We start from the raw sequence: 14,457 nt of genomic DNA on the forward strand, positions 1-14,457 counted from the left end.
AGACAAACTGGTCCTCAAAAACATAGTTTTACACACACACACACACACACACACACACACACACACACACACAAAGATAGTTGTTGTACAAGCACACTCTCTCTCTCTCTGTGTGCATTTATATTCGGGACACACATGGCTTATATCAGTGGCGTACGTTTGATTTTGAATTGATGTAGGCCTACTGGCGCTCGTTGTATGTGTGCATGCAATGTATTTTTTCCCCTCGGGGCTTGCCGTAGATGCTGTCGCGGGATTTTGGAGTTAGTGATTGATGTGTGGTAATAAAGTGGAGAAGGGTTCAAACTGCTATCGTTTATTATTTTATTATTTCTGTTAGTATAATGTGAAACCTGTACGAACGTTTGGTTACATTAAAGATGATTAAAACCATATTAAAGTTAAAATCTATAAATATATTTTAAGTTCTCCTCTTAGGTTATTAACTATTAGTAGTATTACTTTAACCCATGTATGGTGTTCGGGTCTGTTGGACTCGTTTTCATTTTTTATCAAAAGAAAAATGATACAATTAATTATTTTCTCAAACTGACTCATTGGCCTTGGCTCATTTTCTGTGAGAAATCAGAACACATTTTCAATGAAAACACACTGTACACCCCCCTACACATTTATATTACACACAGGATGTTCGGGTCCACTGGACCAGGGGCTAATACAAGTGTGGAAATTGTAGGTCCTGTGTACCTTTACTCCTCCTCCTGTCAGGGCCTGCTGTTAGTGTGTGTGTGTTCTTGTATATGGTTTATGAGGACACAAATGCGTATAATGACATGGGTATTACAACGTAAACATGGTTTATGATGACATCTGTGTCCTCATACTAAAACGTACTAAATGGTGTTTTTTGAAATTCAAAAAATGGCAAAAGTTTTCTGTGATTGGTAGGTTTATGGGTCGGGTTAGTGTAGGGGGATAGATTATACAGTTTGTACATTAGAAAAACCATTATGCCTATGGAGAGTGACCGTACACCACATATCCAAGTGTGTGTGTTGTGTCTGTATGTATGTGTGTGCATGAGTGTGTGTGCGCGTGTGAGAGAGAGATTGTGTGTAAGTGTGAAAGAGTGCAAGAGTGAGTTTTGTGTTTCTACTCCTGCCATTCCCACACGAGGTTGCAATTCTTAAATGTGATCTAACAAAGGTAAAGAGAAAATATTAACCATATATGCGGTTTATATTGCTTCTAATTGGGATGAAGTAAACATCTGTTGAGTATTTTAACATAACATTTTTGATTGTGTCGAATTAAAAACCCAAAAATGCAGCGGGTCCAACCAGACCCACGAACACCGGCTGAGTAACAAAAATATGAACACCACACAAGGGTTAAGTAGACTATTAGGCCTATTGTTAGTCAATTTGTTCAACATTGAATCTACACAAAACGGAAGCAATGCCAACTAGGTGGCTTCAGTGATAGCAACGTCCATAAACCATTTAAAACATGTTCAACTGTATACCAAAGTTTCCACAAATATCACAAACCATCTTTTCAATTTAATTTTTGCCAAGCATCTCCCAGTGACAGCAAGACTGTTAAACATGTAAAGTTATGATGAAGGTTAGGTCCTTGATAAAACTCAGCCCTACTGAACCAATGATGAAACATATATATATATATATAAAAAAAACAAGTAGACTCAATTCAGAACAATATAACTTTATTGGTCCCTTTATTTTTGTGTGTGTGAATGGGTTGGGGCCGTCAAGACAGTAAAACTACTCAAACAAGTAACAAGTTATCTTCAGGGTGTTTGCATGGTGTTTTGACAGTGAAGGCACATGTTTTTTTTAAAGCTACATGCCGTGTGTGACCATGATTGGCACACTGTGCACTGGGACCATGAACGCCACTTCTTTTTAGCATTTTTCATCTTATCATCAAAATGGACACGGCAGATACAGCACAAATTGCCTCCATCTACCAAAGGAAAAACACAAATAACCAGTTAGTTGAAATCATACTCATCACAAACATCTCAAAGGCAGCTTGTTCATTTTTAACTGTTGCCAAAGGAATATGTGGGTATTGCACATCAATTAATCTCAGATCTTGCTGGTAATCAATCAAGATAAAAGCAGGTTTTCCTGGGTTCAATTTCAGAAAGCGGCTTTAGTATTTCGGGTTAGGCACCCTGAAATAAGGAAAACTCATGACACAGTTCTTCAGCTTCTTTCAGAGCTTAACATTGTTGCAGGTTTATGATTACTAATTGTAAGGTCATAACTGATACTGAAAAATTTGTTTTGTAAAAGAATATCCTAGGCAACATCCTTTGCACTCTCAATATATTTATACGTTACAGAGATTGGAATAAGGCTGTTAATTTCTTCTGTAAATTCTGCCTGCAATCTGACCCTTGAAAGACTTAAAAGTAAATCTAGTTAAATGCTGTTTCATCCTAAAAGGATTGGAGACCAATTTGTCACAGTCAAGTGTTTTTTTTTCCCCTTTTTAAAAGGTCTTAGTCCATGCTTCTGTTTCCATATCTATTCTTAATGTAGTATTGTAATCTGTTGAAACTGCCTCTTTTTGTAGATTCATAGATTATATAGATTCACTGCTAGTCTTGGCCAGGTCTACTACGAGGAAGAGCTCATTTGTCTCAATGAGACCGACTGTTAAATACAAATAAACACAATGTGGAAAGATACAGTACCTTTATCTGCAGTCATAACAATGGCTACAGTAGTGGCTGTTTCTAAGGACTCTTCCATCTGCTGTACACCTAAAGTACATAAAACACAACAACAACTTAATTACAAATTCATAATTCAACTTGTCAGCATTAATACTGTCAATAGTTAATTAGTAAATCATTGATTAAAAATACAGTTCCATTATTTGCATATAAATTCAATTCAGTCAATTCAAAGTGTAAAATTATCAGAATATCAACCTTATACTGTTTAATGTCACCTGGATAAATACTGTATTTATAAATTGTAATTTTCAAACAAGTGAGCTTTTCTCTTTGTGTCAAATGTCAACGGCAGACTTCTCAGAACAATAGGCCTTTATCACACTTCCTGCTTCCGGAACGCGGAGTAGGGATAAAGAACTTACGGTCAATAGTATTTCTCTATAAGGATTTAAATATTCAGCCTTAATGTCTAAACCATCCCAGGTAGCCTGACTACGAGCTATGAAGTTGTGAAACGAAGGTTTCTGCTCACTATAAGTTAGTATGAAATCGATCTTGTTTTAAGAAAAACAGGTTTTATCCGCAATCTTATGGAAAAAAACTACACTACCCACAATGCTAAGCGTAGCAGGAACATCTGCTGATTGGTCCAACTTGCTGTTACCATGGAAACGTTTACCTTACTGACGAACCAGGAACTGTCAGAGCGAGGCAGCGAGCTTGATACTTGATACTTTTGCCTTCTTGGCCGTTTTAAAAACTTTTTGTCGACTTGGTCCCAGACTTAAAACTCTTTATAAAATCAATTTGTAGGTCACGGTTTAGCTCTATTACAACAATGGCAGGCTACACACGCAGCTGTTGTAGTGTACCGGGTTGCTCTACATCAGGACGTAGACAGCCAAAAAGTTACCTCAGCTTTCACGCTTTCCCGAAGGAGGAAACACTCCGCAAGTCTTGGGTTAGATGAATAAGTTTATTATTAGATTAACCACATCGTCATAGGTGACTTCAGGCAGGTTGCAGATAGACTTGGTCAGGCAGTAACTATCGGACTCCACCATTGTAAAACGCTAACCGGAAGAGTCGTATCCCTACTAAAAGACGTACTTCCGGTCTTCAATTGTTGCGTGACATAGGCCTATTGTTTTAACTAAGTTCGAACTTAAGCAATACCAAAAACTGATTTGTAGCATTTGGTAAAATGTCTAACAAATACAAAAAATACCATTTTCACACATGGCCTCTAAAATTTCCTCCACTGCCTTCGTCTGGATGCCATCTGCTGTGTTTGGTGATATGAAAACATTAAACCATCATACAAAGGTGAAAATTTAATCTTTTGATTTAATATTATTGAAATAATGTATACCATGGTTAAATGTGCTGTGCAATGGCCAGTTACATATCTAGTAAACTATGCTCCTTAAGCTTAATGTTATACATTTATTTAAAGATAAAATAAAAACAACTCAGCGTACCTTCTGCATCAACATGCTCGGACATTCCCTCTGCCATGTCAGTGGGGTTGCATTGTGCTGCAAAAATGCATATTTTGATTTAATATTACTACAGTAATGTATACATTGTTTAAATGTGCTGTGCAATGGCCAGTTACATATCTAGTAAACTATGCTCCTTAGGTTTAATGTTATACATTTATTTAAAGATAAAATAAAAAACAACTCAGCGTACCTTCTGCATCCACATGCTTGGACATTCCCTCTGCCATGTCAGTGGGGTTGCATTGTGCTGCATCTGATGTATATTTTTTTAGGAAAAAACAAAACAAAAACAACTGTGTAATATGATCATAACAAATAATTAGACTTCCTACTGGAAAAAATAATAATCACACAGCAGTATCAATTAAGGAATATTATTTGCAGAAGTTATATTATACATAGAATTTAATTAGCATGAAAAAAAATGAAAACCATTGACAAGGGCCAGTCACTAGTCACATTTAACTAAAAAGCTATAGATATTCTGGAGATGTGCCTTTTTAGAAATTATGTTGCATTATAATGACAAAAATAGAAATAGTGTCACATCCTTTACTAACTGTCAAAGACACATACATATTCTGTAACCAGAATCATTTTTAATTCAATTTTAGTTATATAGCGCCAATTCATAATAAAAATTATCTCAAAGCACTTTTCAAGCAGAGTAGGTCTAGACCATACTCTTTATAATATTATTAACAAAGACTCAACAATTCCACTACTGTAGGGGTTAACTAATGTTAAAGCTGCCATCTGTAGGATTTTTTTTTTGATCATATTCAGTGAAACCGACACTATGCTCCAACAGAAAAACATAAATCAGCCGGTTATAGAAAAATACCCGCGCTTCCACCTCCACCTGGAGCCTGTTATTTGTTTAAAAAAAATACACTGCTCCCGGTTCTTCTAGTCCAATCAGCGCAGGGCTGTGTGAGAGCTGTCAATCACAGTTCATGCCCACGCCACAGATCCCCCCTCCCCTCTCGCGCACGTTACAATATCACATGCAGTCGCCTGAAGTTTGCTGGTGTGTTGGATTGTACGAAGCATGATGGCGGAGAGAAAATCTACTTACAAGCTTTCAATTCCTCGGTTAAGCTAGGAGCTAACCAGAGCTAGGAGGTCCAACAACCCAGGAAAAGAAAATTATGCTTCAATCTATGCTGAAGAGACAGGCGCGTTCACAGAAAACCAGGTACACACACCAGCACGAACTCCATGGGAGGGTGCTCATGGGAGTGGGGGAGGGGCATGAGAGTTGTTAACATTCAAAAACAATTCTATGTTCACTCAATCTTCCAGGGTTGCCGACTGCAGCTTTAACATGTAAACTTATCAATAAGAGCCCCATCTGATGATGCAGATGACCAAGCTGATTGATCAATGTTGCCAGTGCGACTCGACCAGAATGTATCAGATTTTCACCACTTTGTATAGAGCCAAATGGTCTGCCAAAACACAAGTGGAGAAAGACAAACACTGGTAATTTCACTTACCTATTTCAAACGTAATCTCCTCTGCTGCTTGCAATATTCCTACCAATTGGTTCCTTCCATAAAAGGAAGGCTTTTTCAGGGTAAGGCTATTGGGCAGTCCAGAAACTCTAATGACCAAGCCCTGATTCACTAGGGACTGGTAGGGGACCCTTCCAGTACCTCCGGCCTCCTCTTAAAGACATGGGCACACATATGTTAAACAATGTTACACAGTTGGACAATTGTGACCCTCCCTTCTAGTTGTTAGCCAGTGTAAAGGCTGCAGACAGTCATTTTGGTGAGGTGACAATCTAATGGTTGATGGGCAAACATTAGATAATTTATTTATTTGATAATACCATGGATTCATGAAGGTATAATAGGTTATCAAGATAAGCAGTTTCTTTACATCCTTTTTAAAAGTATTTGAAATTATGCTTACTGTATTTTTGGTTGAAGAGATCTTTTACTTTTCCCACCAAAACAGTGACGTGTTCTCTGGCACTGGGCATTGCGGCTGAGGAGCTGGCTACAGATGCAACAACAGACAACAATTAATTTCATAAAACTGTATTATGTAAATTTGCACTATTATGGGCCTGAGACGATTTCTGTGGATTTTAATATAAACCAATACCTTTGAAATGCAGTGCAAAGTTGTTCACTGTGTCAGATTTATCAAGGAAATCAGTGGCTCCTCTGCTGCTCATTTCAAAAACCTCTAATGAGGACTTTTGACGATCAAAGGACAAGATGGCTGTTTCCACACCCAACTCCTCAAGCTTGGACACCTTTACAATATTTAGATAAAGAAGACAACCGCAAAAATAGTAAATAATTTATTACCGGTATACACAAAATAGACAAAACTTACTTTTAAAAATCCAACATACACTGAGGAAACAACTCATAACAGGGCTTGGCAATATATGAAAACAGTGTTGTCACACATGGCAAATAAGTGGTCAGGGACCACCAGGGTTACAATAACTATACATTAGCTGTGTTTTTATATGCAACTAATAATTTGACTCATAGACATTTGTGACTACTAATGCTTCAATTGACCACCTTGATCTGAATAGACTAGCCTGTGAGAATATTTGATGTTGAAAGCCTTGTAAACAAAAATCAGATGGAATATTAATTTGGAATAAACTCATTTGAAATTATGATAAAATCTACAGATAAACAATCCAGTTGTCTAAAACAATGTTCTGCACACATTACAATTGCTGTTGATCATCCTTCCATCTAATTATGTAAGAATATCACTAATGCTTAGTAAATGAATCCTCTTTCCAAACCTCTAACTTCATCTTCTTGAGGTGCATTTTTATCCGGGCATCCCTCATCTCAGGGCTTAGGTCCTGTGCCTCCCCATGTGCCCTCAGTGCTGCTGCCTCCTCAACATACTTCTTTTTTTCTTCTTCCCCCAATGTGGCCCACCTTCCCTTAATATCATTCATTGTTCCTGAGGAAAAAATAGATGCACAGAAAACTTAACACAAAGTCAGCATCTTCTTTTTAAAGTAAATTTACATGACGACAATAAGTCGAAAACACTGGTTTTGGGTTGTGAAAAACCTACTTCTCTGTAACAACTCTGTAAAAACAAAATAACGTTAAATAGATCAACTGATGATTCTTTTGCAACTTGCGTGAGTGAAGTACTTGCTAAATACTAAAATATGTTTCATGACCTTTCATAACCCTCATGAAACTGATTTCAACAGGTTGTACAAAAACAAACAATTTAGTATAAAAATTAAAAGCAGTCGTTAAAGATGCTATAAGCGATCTTGGTTGGCGTACCTCTTGTTGATGTTTGAGCTAACACACAAAACGGAGGCTAGCTAGACCCTCTCTCCTCATCCGTGCAATAACCCCCCAAACCCACCCCACAACATTCTTGTCGGTTATTGGCTGGAACAGTTTGTTATGTTTTGTGCTGCTGGTCACTCTGTATGTTGCTCAGTTTGTTTGTGCTGCAGTTTGTGGAGCCTGGGATGTCTGCAGAGACTGTTTTTTTTTTTTTAACAGTGTGTTCAGTGTGTTGCGATATGTGAAAAATAAAACGTGCAAGATTGCTTATAGCACCTTTAAATTGTGTTTCTCACCTTTGTTTTTCAATATATCTCTACAAAAAAGATTATAAGGCGACAACTCTCGAATGTGAGTTTTGGCCTTTGATGGCCGGGGCTCAGATGAAGCATTATCCTTTTCTGACCTTTTGTAATTACCAATCCAGTTCTGAAAAACAAAAAACAGCAAAAGGGCATTACATCAATTAAACTGAATGTTAACAAAACACTTAATTTATATATATATATATATATATTTGACATGTTGTTTGTTAGTGTAGCACTAAAGTAAACCTTACTTCTACGACACTGGTGTCCAAACCAGTAGCCGATGCAGCTCTAGGAATTAATTCAGAACCAACTCGTGTCATTCCTTTTTCAAAGAATGACCTCAGGGTTTCCTTCTGAATTCCATTAATGGGAGTTCTCTCTTGTTAAATAATAATGAAGAAAGAAAAGGCTAATCAGTAATAAATCAGTAATAAAAAAAGACAGTGTTGCAGATCATACAATCGTTTTCAGACACTCTTGCCTAATGCTTCTAGATTAGCAACTGTAAGGCTTACCTCTCTGGGCCATCTTCAACCTAAAACATAAACATAGACTGGCACAAGACAGATTTGTGGACAATGAATTCCAAACAGCCCAAAACCAAATTTTATATTGTTCAACAAAAACAGAGCATGCATGGTAGTAATAAAAACAAACTTACCACAGAAGTTCTTGTAAAATTAAATGTATGCTGTAAAGGGAGACAAAAAGTTAGGTAAATAGATATTAATGTGACACAGGCAGGCAGAAAAATGTTTAGACAGACCTGTGCATTTGGGTTTTATTTTTCAAGTTCAGTGTCGAGGACACCAATAAATGGGACACAGACACCACAGTATATTTAACGTTAACGTTACTTCTAATAAATTGTCAGTGTTCCTCTTTTGCATTAATTTGTAAGCTTCCTCGTGTGGGATCAAATAATGCAGCCAAGCTTTGTTCAAACCCACAGAACTTTATTTTACATTCTAGTCAATATTCCAAGGTTTCCAAACAGCCATAAAATACGTCTTGGGTTTGAATATTTCACTCAAGTCAGTATGGGTAACGTTGGGCCTATGATATGGCTTCAGTGAAGCGTTATCGAGCATACACAATATTTGGAATAAGCCTTACTGTCAGTGTGTAAAAAGCAATTTTTACAGTTTAACTTTGCGTTTAACTATAAACTAAATTCCCCCATTAGCTTCAGAAATAAAAATATGCTTATTAGCAAATTTAATGCTCACATACAGCATGTAAAGTAGAGACAGGCTAATAACGTAATATGGCCTAGCTATTACGTTTGCAGACACATATCGCAATGCGCGTATTTCATGCAAATGTAGTACTCAGAAATATGGAAAGATTATTAAAATTAAAAAACGAGTGCTGCAAAATGATGGCTCCATTGTCGTTTTCCTTACTCAAAACCAATATAATAAATGGCAAAGCAAATGCTAAGTACATTACATTATGCATTTCTCATCCCACATGTAGCATTTACAAACGCATCTGGGATATTAATCACATCTTCATTATGTAACATCGTATCTGATGTACAGTACTGATTAAGACGAATGCAATGCATAATTAATTTAACATACATGAAGGGTTTAAATTACCCAAATGCACACATTTCAGATAGGCCTATACTAAACTCTGAGACAACATTCTAAACACTCACTCAAATAATATTAACATACGACGATTTATAATGCTACCACTATTTGGTAGTATAATAATGGATAGGAATATTATAATACGATATAATATTATTATAATATATAATAATGTATATTATTATCAGCTTTTGTAATGCTACCATTTACCCATGCTAACCATGTGCGCTCAGGCAGACTACGTTAACGTTAAGTTTAAATTATGTCATGATATTCATATAGTAAAACAGACAGTATTGCATCAAACATAGTTTATACTAAAACGTAAGTTTGTTGTGTGCACTATGTGTTGCATTTACCTGGAAAGAAGTAACTTTTGAAAAAGATTATTTAAAGATTAATAAAAACGAGGGCCGCAAAATTATGTCTTCCTCTTCTTTGCTCAGAATGAAGCGCATGACGTCGGATGACGACATGACGCAAGTTTTCCCCAACTAATTCATATGCATACAACGTTCTTTTTTAACATAAACACAAATAAGAAATTAAACAGTATTTGAAAGTATTAGACAATTAACATTTTACTATATTATAAAGAAATGCACAAACATACACGGCTATGCCTAGGCTACTCATATTACATCAACAATCATGTCACGCTCACGCAATACGATTTGTATGTATTGTTTTCTCTTATTGGCTAATTAATTACAGCTTAAAGGCTTAGTTTAATCATTTTAATGTCTTACCTGAAGATATCAAGCTGGAAATGTCGCAACGTTACCGCGTCGTCCAGTAGATTATTTGTGAGTGATCAACCATGTGGATGGATAATAACAGCCTTCTGAGCCTTCTAGTAGTCCTGCTCTTGTATATTTGTGGGTGATTAAGCATGTGGATGGGTGATAACAGCCTTCTGAGCCTTCTAGTAGTCCTGCTCTTGTACATTTGTGGGTGATTAACCATGTGGATGGGTGATAACAGCCTTCTGAGCCTTCTAGTAGGCGGAGGAGCCCCCTTCTGGCCCATATATATCAGCTGATAACCGCTGATAACGCCCATTCAATCGTGTGATCACAATCGAATCGGGTGAATCAGAGCACTTATGTACTTAGCTAGGTTCTGAATCTCTGCAATGATGTCTTCTCTGTTTATATAATACTGCATGGCCTCAGCAATCCTTAAAATTGTCATTTTGATATGTTGCAGGTCCACAGGAAATGTCTGAATCAATGGCAGGCTGTTAGTGTTTTTATCATATTTTAGGAAGGCTGAGAAAAAGTGGTCTTGGTTGTCAGCATCAACTCTGTTGAAGAGGTTTGTGATGATGGATCCAGACGCTTCTACTCCAAGTCTTTCAGGGTTGATGTAAGTACTCACATCTTGGTTAAACAAATGGTTGTTGACTTTAGATTTCAGTCTCATTGTGGCCTGCTGCTTAGATGGTGTCAGCACAGTATCAATCTTATTATCGAGGTTGATTTCAATTGATAGACCATTGTCCAAATTGTGAGCTGTTGAGACTTTGCATTCGTGTGAGTGTGCAAGAGCCAGTGGTTCTGCCTTCATAAGAAATTTTGTGTAAACTTGTGCGCTTTGTTTTCCATACAGATGCAAATCACCATCTGTATTGGCCATGGCATCAACACTGAATCTGAAGGGAACAGCAGTGGCATGAAAGTTACCATTGAAGCGTAAGTACTCTGAATTTAAAAGTGCATCACTGCTGAATGTGACTGAAAGTCCAGCAACCTCGATTTCTGTGTTGTGGCTCATGTGAGATCCCATAAGTTTTCCAGTAGAACCACACTTGGCAGTGAAAACCAGATCTTGATATTTCATCTCGTATGTCTGCTTCAGTTCATCATCACCAGAGAAAAGCTTCCATCTGCCATTCAAGTCAGCTGTGAATGGATGTGCCTTAAACTGGACATCATTAACCACAGTGATGTCCAGAACATGCAGATTATTGTGGATTGTCACTGAAGTACTATATGGTTCAATCTGAATGGAGATGTCATGCTTATAAGTTACAACATCATCTTTAACATCCATTATAGAATTGAATGCTACCGAGGACAGAGATCCAGACAGAGAATTTGTATTTTTAATTATCATTTCATCAAACTTACCCTTCGTCTCAGCTGACAAGGAAAGCTTTGAAGTGTCAAGGGCTCCACTGAATTTGTTCTCAAGTGTCAAAGGGACGAGAGAGCTTTCCAGTGAAGTTGTGCCACTCGTGGTCAGGCCATCCCTGGTCAGAGATAGGCTGCACTTGTGGGAAGCTGTCTGTTCGGTCAGATTTGCGGAGGCATCACTTTTTACATCCAGTCCATTGGCATCCAGTGTTGCTATAAACTGGGAATGGATATGATTTTCAACCCCAGCAAACAGATCGGCATTAGTGTCAATCTTAATGTTGACCAAATCAGGACTAGCACTAGCCTCAGCTACATTTCGGATGTTCAGACTGAGAATTTTTGCCCTTGTATCTGACTTCAGAGCAAGTAGAGACCCTGTATAGGTAACTTCAGCATCATGCATCAGAGTGTTCTCTAATGCAGTAGTTTTTGATATAACAGTGAGCTCTCCATTGGTAAAAACTGCTTCAATTGTATTCTCTGCCTGGAAATGTTCTGAGTTTACTTTCAGAGAGGAATCAATTTTCGCTTCTGGCTTAAATGGGAGTAGGATAAGTGACTGCCTGAGAGCAACTGTTCCATTCAGAGGGCCAGCCTTGATGGAGCCCATCAGATTACCGTCTCCGGAGATCTCATCCTTATTGACTCCAAACTGGCCTGTGTGTTCCAATGAAATCTTCAAATCCAAGGGACTGTTTGCCTCAATCTTACTGCTTGACTTAAATTTGATTTTTTCGGCAGTTGTCATTTCCTCAACATAATTAACACTGGCTTCAATTAGCTTGTGATCAAGAAAGGATTTCATCTCAGCCCTCAAATATTCCCCAGGTGTGTCTTCCACTAAAGCAGATCCTAAAAATAAGCATAATAACAATCAAGTAATAAGTATTTTATTACAGAATACGAAAAATTAAGTTAGGAAAAATTTAATTGCAAACCAACAAATACCTTCCACTTTGAAGGAGAGGAGATCCACTGGGCTAGTTCCAATGACTTCAAACATGGCAGAATAGCTTGGTTTCTCAACAAGTTCCCTGCCAGCAGAAGCTGTTGCCTCCATGTTGTAGAAGTTGCTGCTCAGCTTGCTGGACACCTCTGCTTTTGCCAAGTGAGGCAGTGACACAGACAGACTCTCAGGAACAAAGACCTCTGGAAGAGGAATGCTAATGGAAGCAACTTCCAGGCCAAGCTGAGGTACTTCCAGCTTTGGTGTATTCAAGGCAGCAGGGAAGTTGAAATCTCCAGAAGATTTCCCACCAAGAGGAATAGGAATGGAGATGGTATAATAATTCTGGCCAAACTTGTATTTAGCAGAACCCTCACTGTTAAAAAAAATGTATTAATGTACTTAACATTAATTAGTATGTGTAACATCATAGACATGATTCATGTTTCTGCATTTTGTTGCTGTATTTTTATTTCACTCACGCCTTCAGGAACAGCTTCTTGGGGACAGTGAATTCTGGGAAGGCAGGAATCCTAATGCCCTGGATATATGGGATGTTGGTGGCAAATTGTTCCAGGTAGGCATTTGAGGCCTAGATAATTATTGAATAAGTGTTCTAATTCATGTTATCTGTATTCCTATGTTTTGCTTAAATTTATGGGTTTGGAGAAACAAGGATTTATTTTGCATTTACCTCAAGTGATTGGATCAAGGCATCACGGATCTTCATGTCAGACATTCCAATCTGCTGGTCAAGCAGGTCACTGACTGTGGCTTTGATGGCATCAATATGAATATTGTTGTGAATCTCGGTGCTGACATCAGAAGTGACCTCAGCCTCAATCTTCTCCGCATCTGAAAAGAACATGAAAATTAGTTAATATGACAGAGGACTTCCAGTTTATTTGCTGAATATGAGTTGAAGTTGAATTTAAGGAAGTACACTTAAAATTCAAATATACCATATTTCAGAATGACTTTCTGAATAGAGGAGGTTGTCTCAGGGAGCCTAAGGTCACTCTCAAGCTCTACTGTGAGGCCCTCAGCATGTTTCAGTTGTGCAGTTACTTTAGCATCAGTCTGAAAATGAGGAATGAGCAGCTGAACCTGCAGCATGGCATCCTTCATTGACTCTATCCTAAATAAGGAAAAGCCCAAAAGTGTATTTGAACGATAATGTGTGATTATTAAAAATATAAATTATTATTGTTAGAACATATGTAATATGGACATGTGCACACTAAGCAAGGGCAACTAGAGATGCCTCAGGTATATTTTTGTTGATGAAGTCAATCTGAATGGAATTTGTGGCCCTGCTCTCTGTGCTGCGGTCAATAGAATGAACCCGAATTCCAGCTTCAAGGTCATAGTCAGGAATCTGGAGATCAGCTGAGACGCTGTATTTCTGTCTGTCAAACATCAGTTTTGCTGTGCCCTCAAACGATGTTCCTGTTATATGAAAAAATAGCTACATTTCAGTTGCTAGTTAATATGTCTAGAGATCTTAAGGGATTCTTTTGGAAGCACTGCTTTACCTTCTGCCTTCAGACCAAAAGTCACCATGTCAACCTTGTCTTCATACACATAGTCAACTGTAGTTGTGTATGCAGAAACCTCACCAGTGGGGTGGATCTCAATGGCAAATCTAAAGATGCAGGTCTATGTTCAATATTTGGGATTCCAAAAAAAGCAAGAAAACAAACAAATTAATAAAACAGTATTTCCCTTACTTGCTGTCACCAGTCAAGGGGAAGTAGGGAGAGGCATCACTGGAAAAGGCTGAGTATTGTATGGCACTGCAGTACTTAAATCCAGGGAGGAATGGAGTGCATTTTTGTGCTTTCACATGTTCCATCATTGGAGGAATAGTCTTTTTTTCAGTACCAGTTACTGAGAACAAAGAGTTGCTGTGCAGAAAAAACAAAATGCAGAATGTATTTGTAGAGCAATATTATTTTTTTGTTTGTTTGTTTGTTTGTT

The 14,457-nt window shown here is 37.7% G+C and overlaps 2 protein-coding genes and 1 long non-coding RNA gene across 3 annotated transcripts; all 3 read right to left on the bottom strand.

The window, feature by feature from the left end:
* Positions 1 to 1,799: 1,799 nt before the first annotated feature.
* On the bottom strand, positions 1,800 to 3,962 carry LOC132092366 (uncharacterized). The gene is made up of 3 exons (XR_009422220.1): positions 3,900 to 3,962; positions 2,687 to 2,755; positions 1,800 to 1,947 (listed from the first exon to the last, which is right to left on the bottom strand). It is a non-coding gene; the product is annotated as an uncharacterized LOC132092366 (long non-coding RNA).
* A 1,630-nt stretch (positions 3,963 to 5,592) lies between these two features.
* Positions 5,593 to 8,325, bottom strand: LOC132091713 (uncharacterized). The gene is made up of 7 exons (XM_059497844.1): positions 8,249 to 8,325; positions 7,775 to 7,907; positions 6,962 to 7,128; positions 6,292 to 6,445; positions 6,097 to 6,183; positions 5,676 to 5,846; positions 5,593 to 5,627 (listed from the first exon to the last, which is right to left on the bottom strand). The coding sequence occupies exons 3-7, from the start codon at positions 7,121 to 7,123 to the stop codon at positions 5,593 to 5,595; spliced, it is 609 nt and encodes a 202-aa protein (XP_059353827.1). The 5' UTR covers positions 7,124 to 7,128; positions 7,775 to 7,907; positions 8,249 to 8,325.
* A 2,139-nt stretch (positions 8,326 to 10,464) lies between these two features.
* LOC132091714 (apolipoprotein B-100-like) lies at positions 10,465 to 14,410 on the bottom strand. The gene is made up of 8 exons (XM_059497845.1): positions 14,208 to 14,410; positions 14,013 to 14,122; positions 13,719 to 13,926; positions 13,440 to 13,615; positions 13,172 to 13,332; positions 12,960 to 13,069; positions 12,480 to 12,853; positions 10,465 to 12,383 (listed from the first exon to the last, which is right to left on the bottom strand). Exons 4-8 carry the CDS (start codon positions 13,603 to 13,605, stop codon positions 10,465 to 10,467), a joined length of 2,730 nt encoding a protein of 909 aa, XP_059353828.1. The 5' UTR covers positions 13,606 to 13,615; positions 13,719 to 13,926; positions 14,013 to 14,122; positions 14,208 to 14,410.
* Between the last annotated feature and the right edge of the window lie 47 nt (positions 14,411 to 14,457).

This window comes from Carassius carassius, chromosome 18 (genome assembly GCF_963082965.1).
Source record: "Carassius carassius chromosome 18, fCarCar2.1, whole genome shotgun sequence".
Lineage (NCBI taxonomy): Eukaryota > Metazoa > Chordata > Actinopteri > Cypriniformes > Cyprinidae > Carassius > Carassius carassius.

What these genes read in the sequence shown, in the direction of transcription:
- LOC132091713 (XM_059497844.1), bottom strand. Translation starts at nt 7,123, where the DNA reads ATGAATGATATTAAGGGAAGGTGGGCCACATTGGGGGAAGAAGAAAAA. An exon ending in TCTCTTCAACCAAAAATACA is followed by an intron (nt 5,847 to 6,096) that starts GTAAGCATAATT and finishes CATGTCTTTAAG; the next exon opens with AGGAGGCCGGAGGTACTGGA. An exon ending in GGAGATTACGTTTGAAATAG is followed by an intron (nt 5,628 to 5,675) that starts GTAAGTGAAATT and finishes GTGTTTTGGCAG; the next exon opens with ACCATTTGGCTCTATACAAA.
- LOC132091714 (XM_059497845.1), bottom strand. Translation starts at nt 13,605, where the DNA reads ATGAAGGATGCCATGCTGCAGGTTCAGCTGCTCATTCCTCATTTTCAG. An exon ending in CCTTGATCCAATCACTTGAG is followed by an intron (nt 13,070 to 13,171) that starts GTAAATGCAAAA and finishes ATAATTATCTAG; the next exon opens with GCCTCAAATGCCTACCTGGA. An exon ending in CCTCTCCTTCAAAGTGGAAG is followed by an intron (nt 12,384 to 12,479) that starts GTATTTGTTGGT and finishes GCTTATTTTTAG; the next exon opens with GATCTGCTTTAGTGGAAGAC.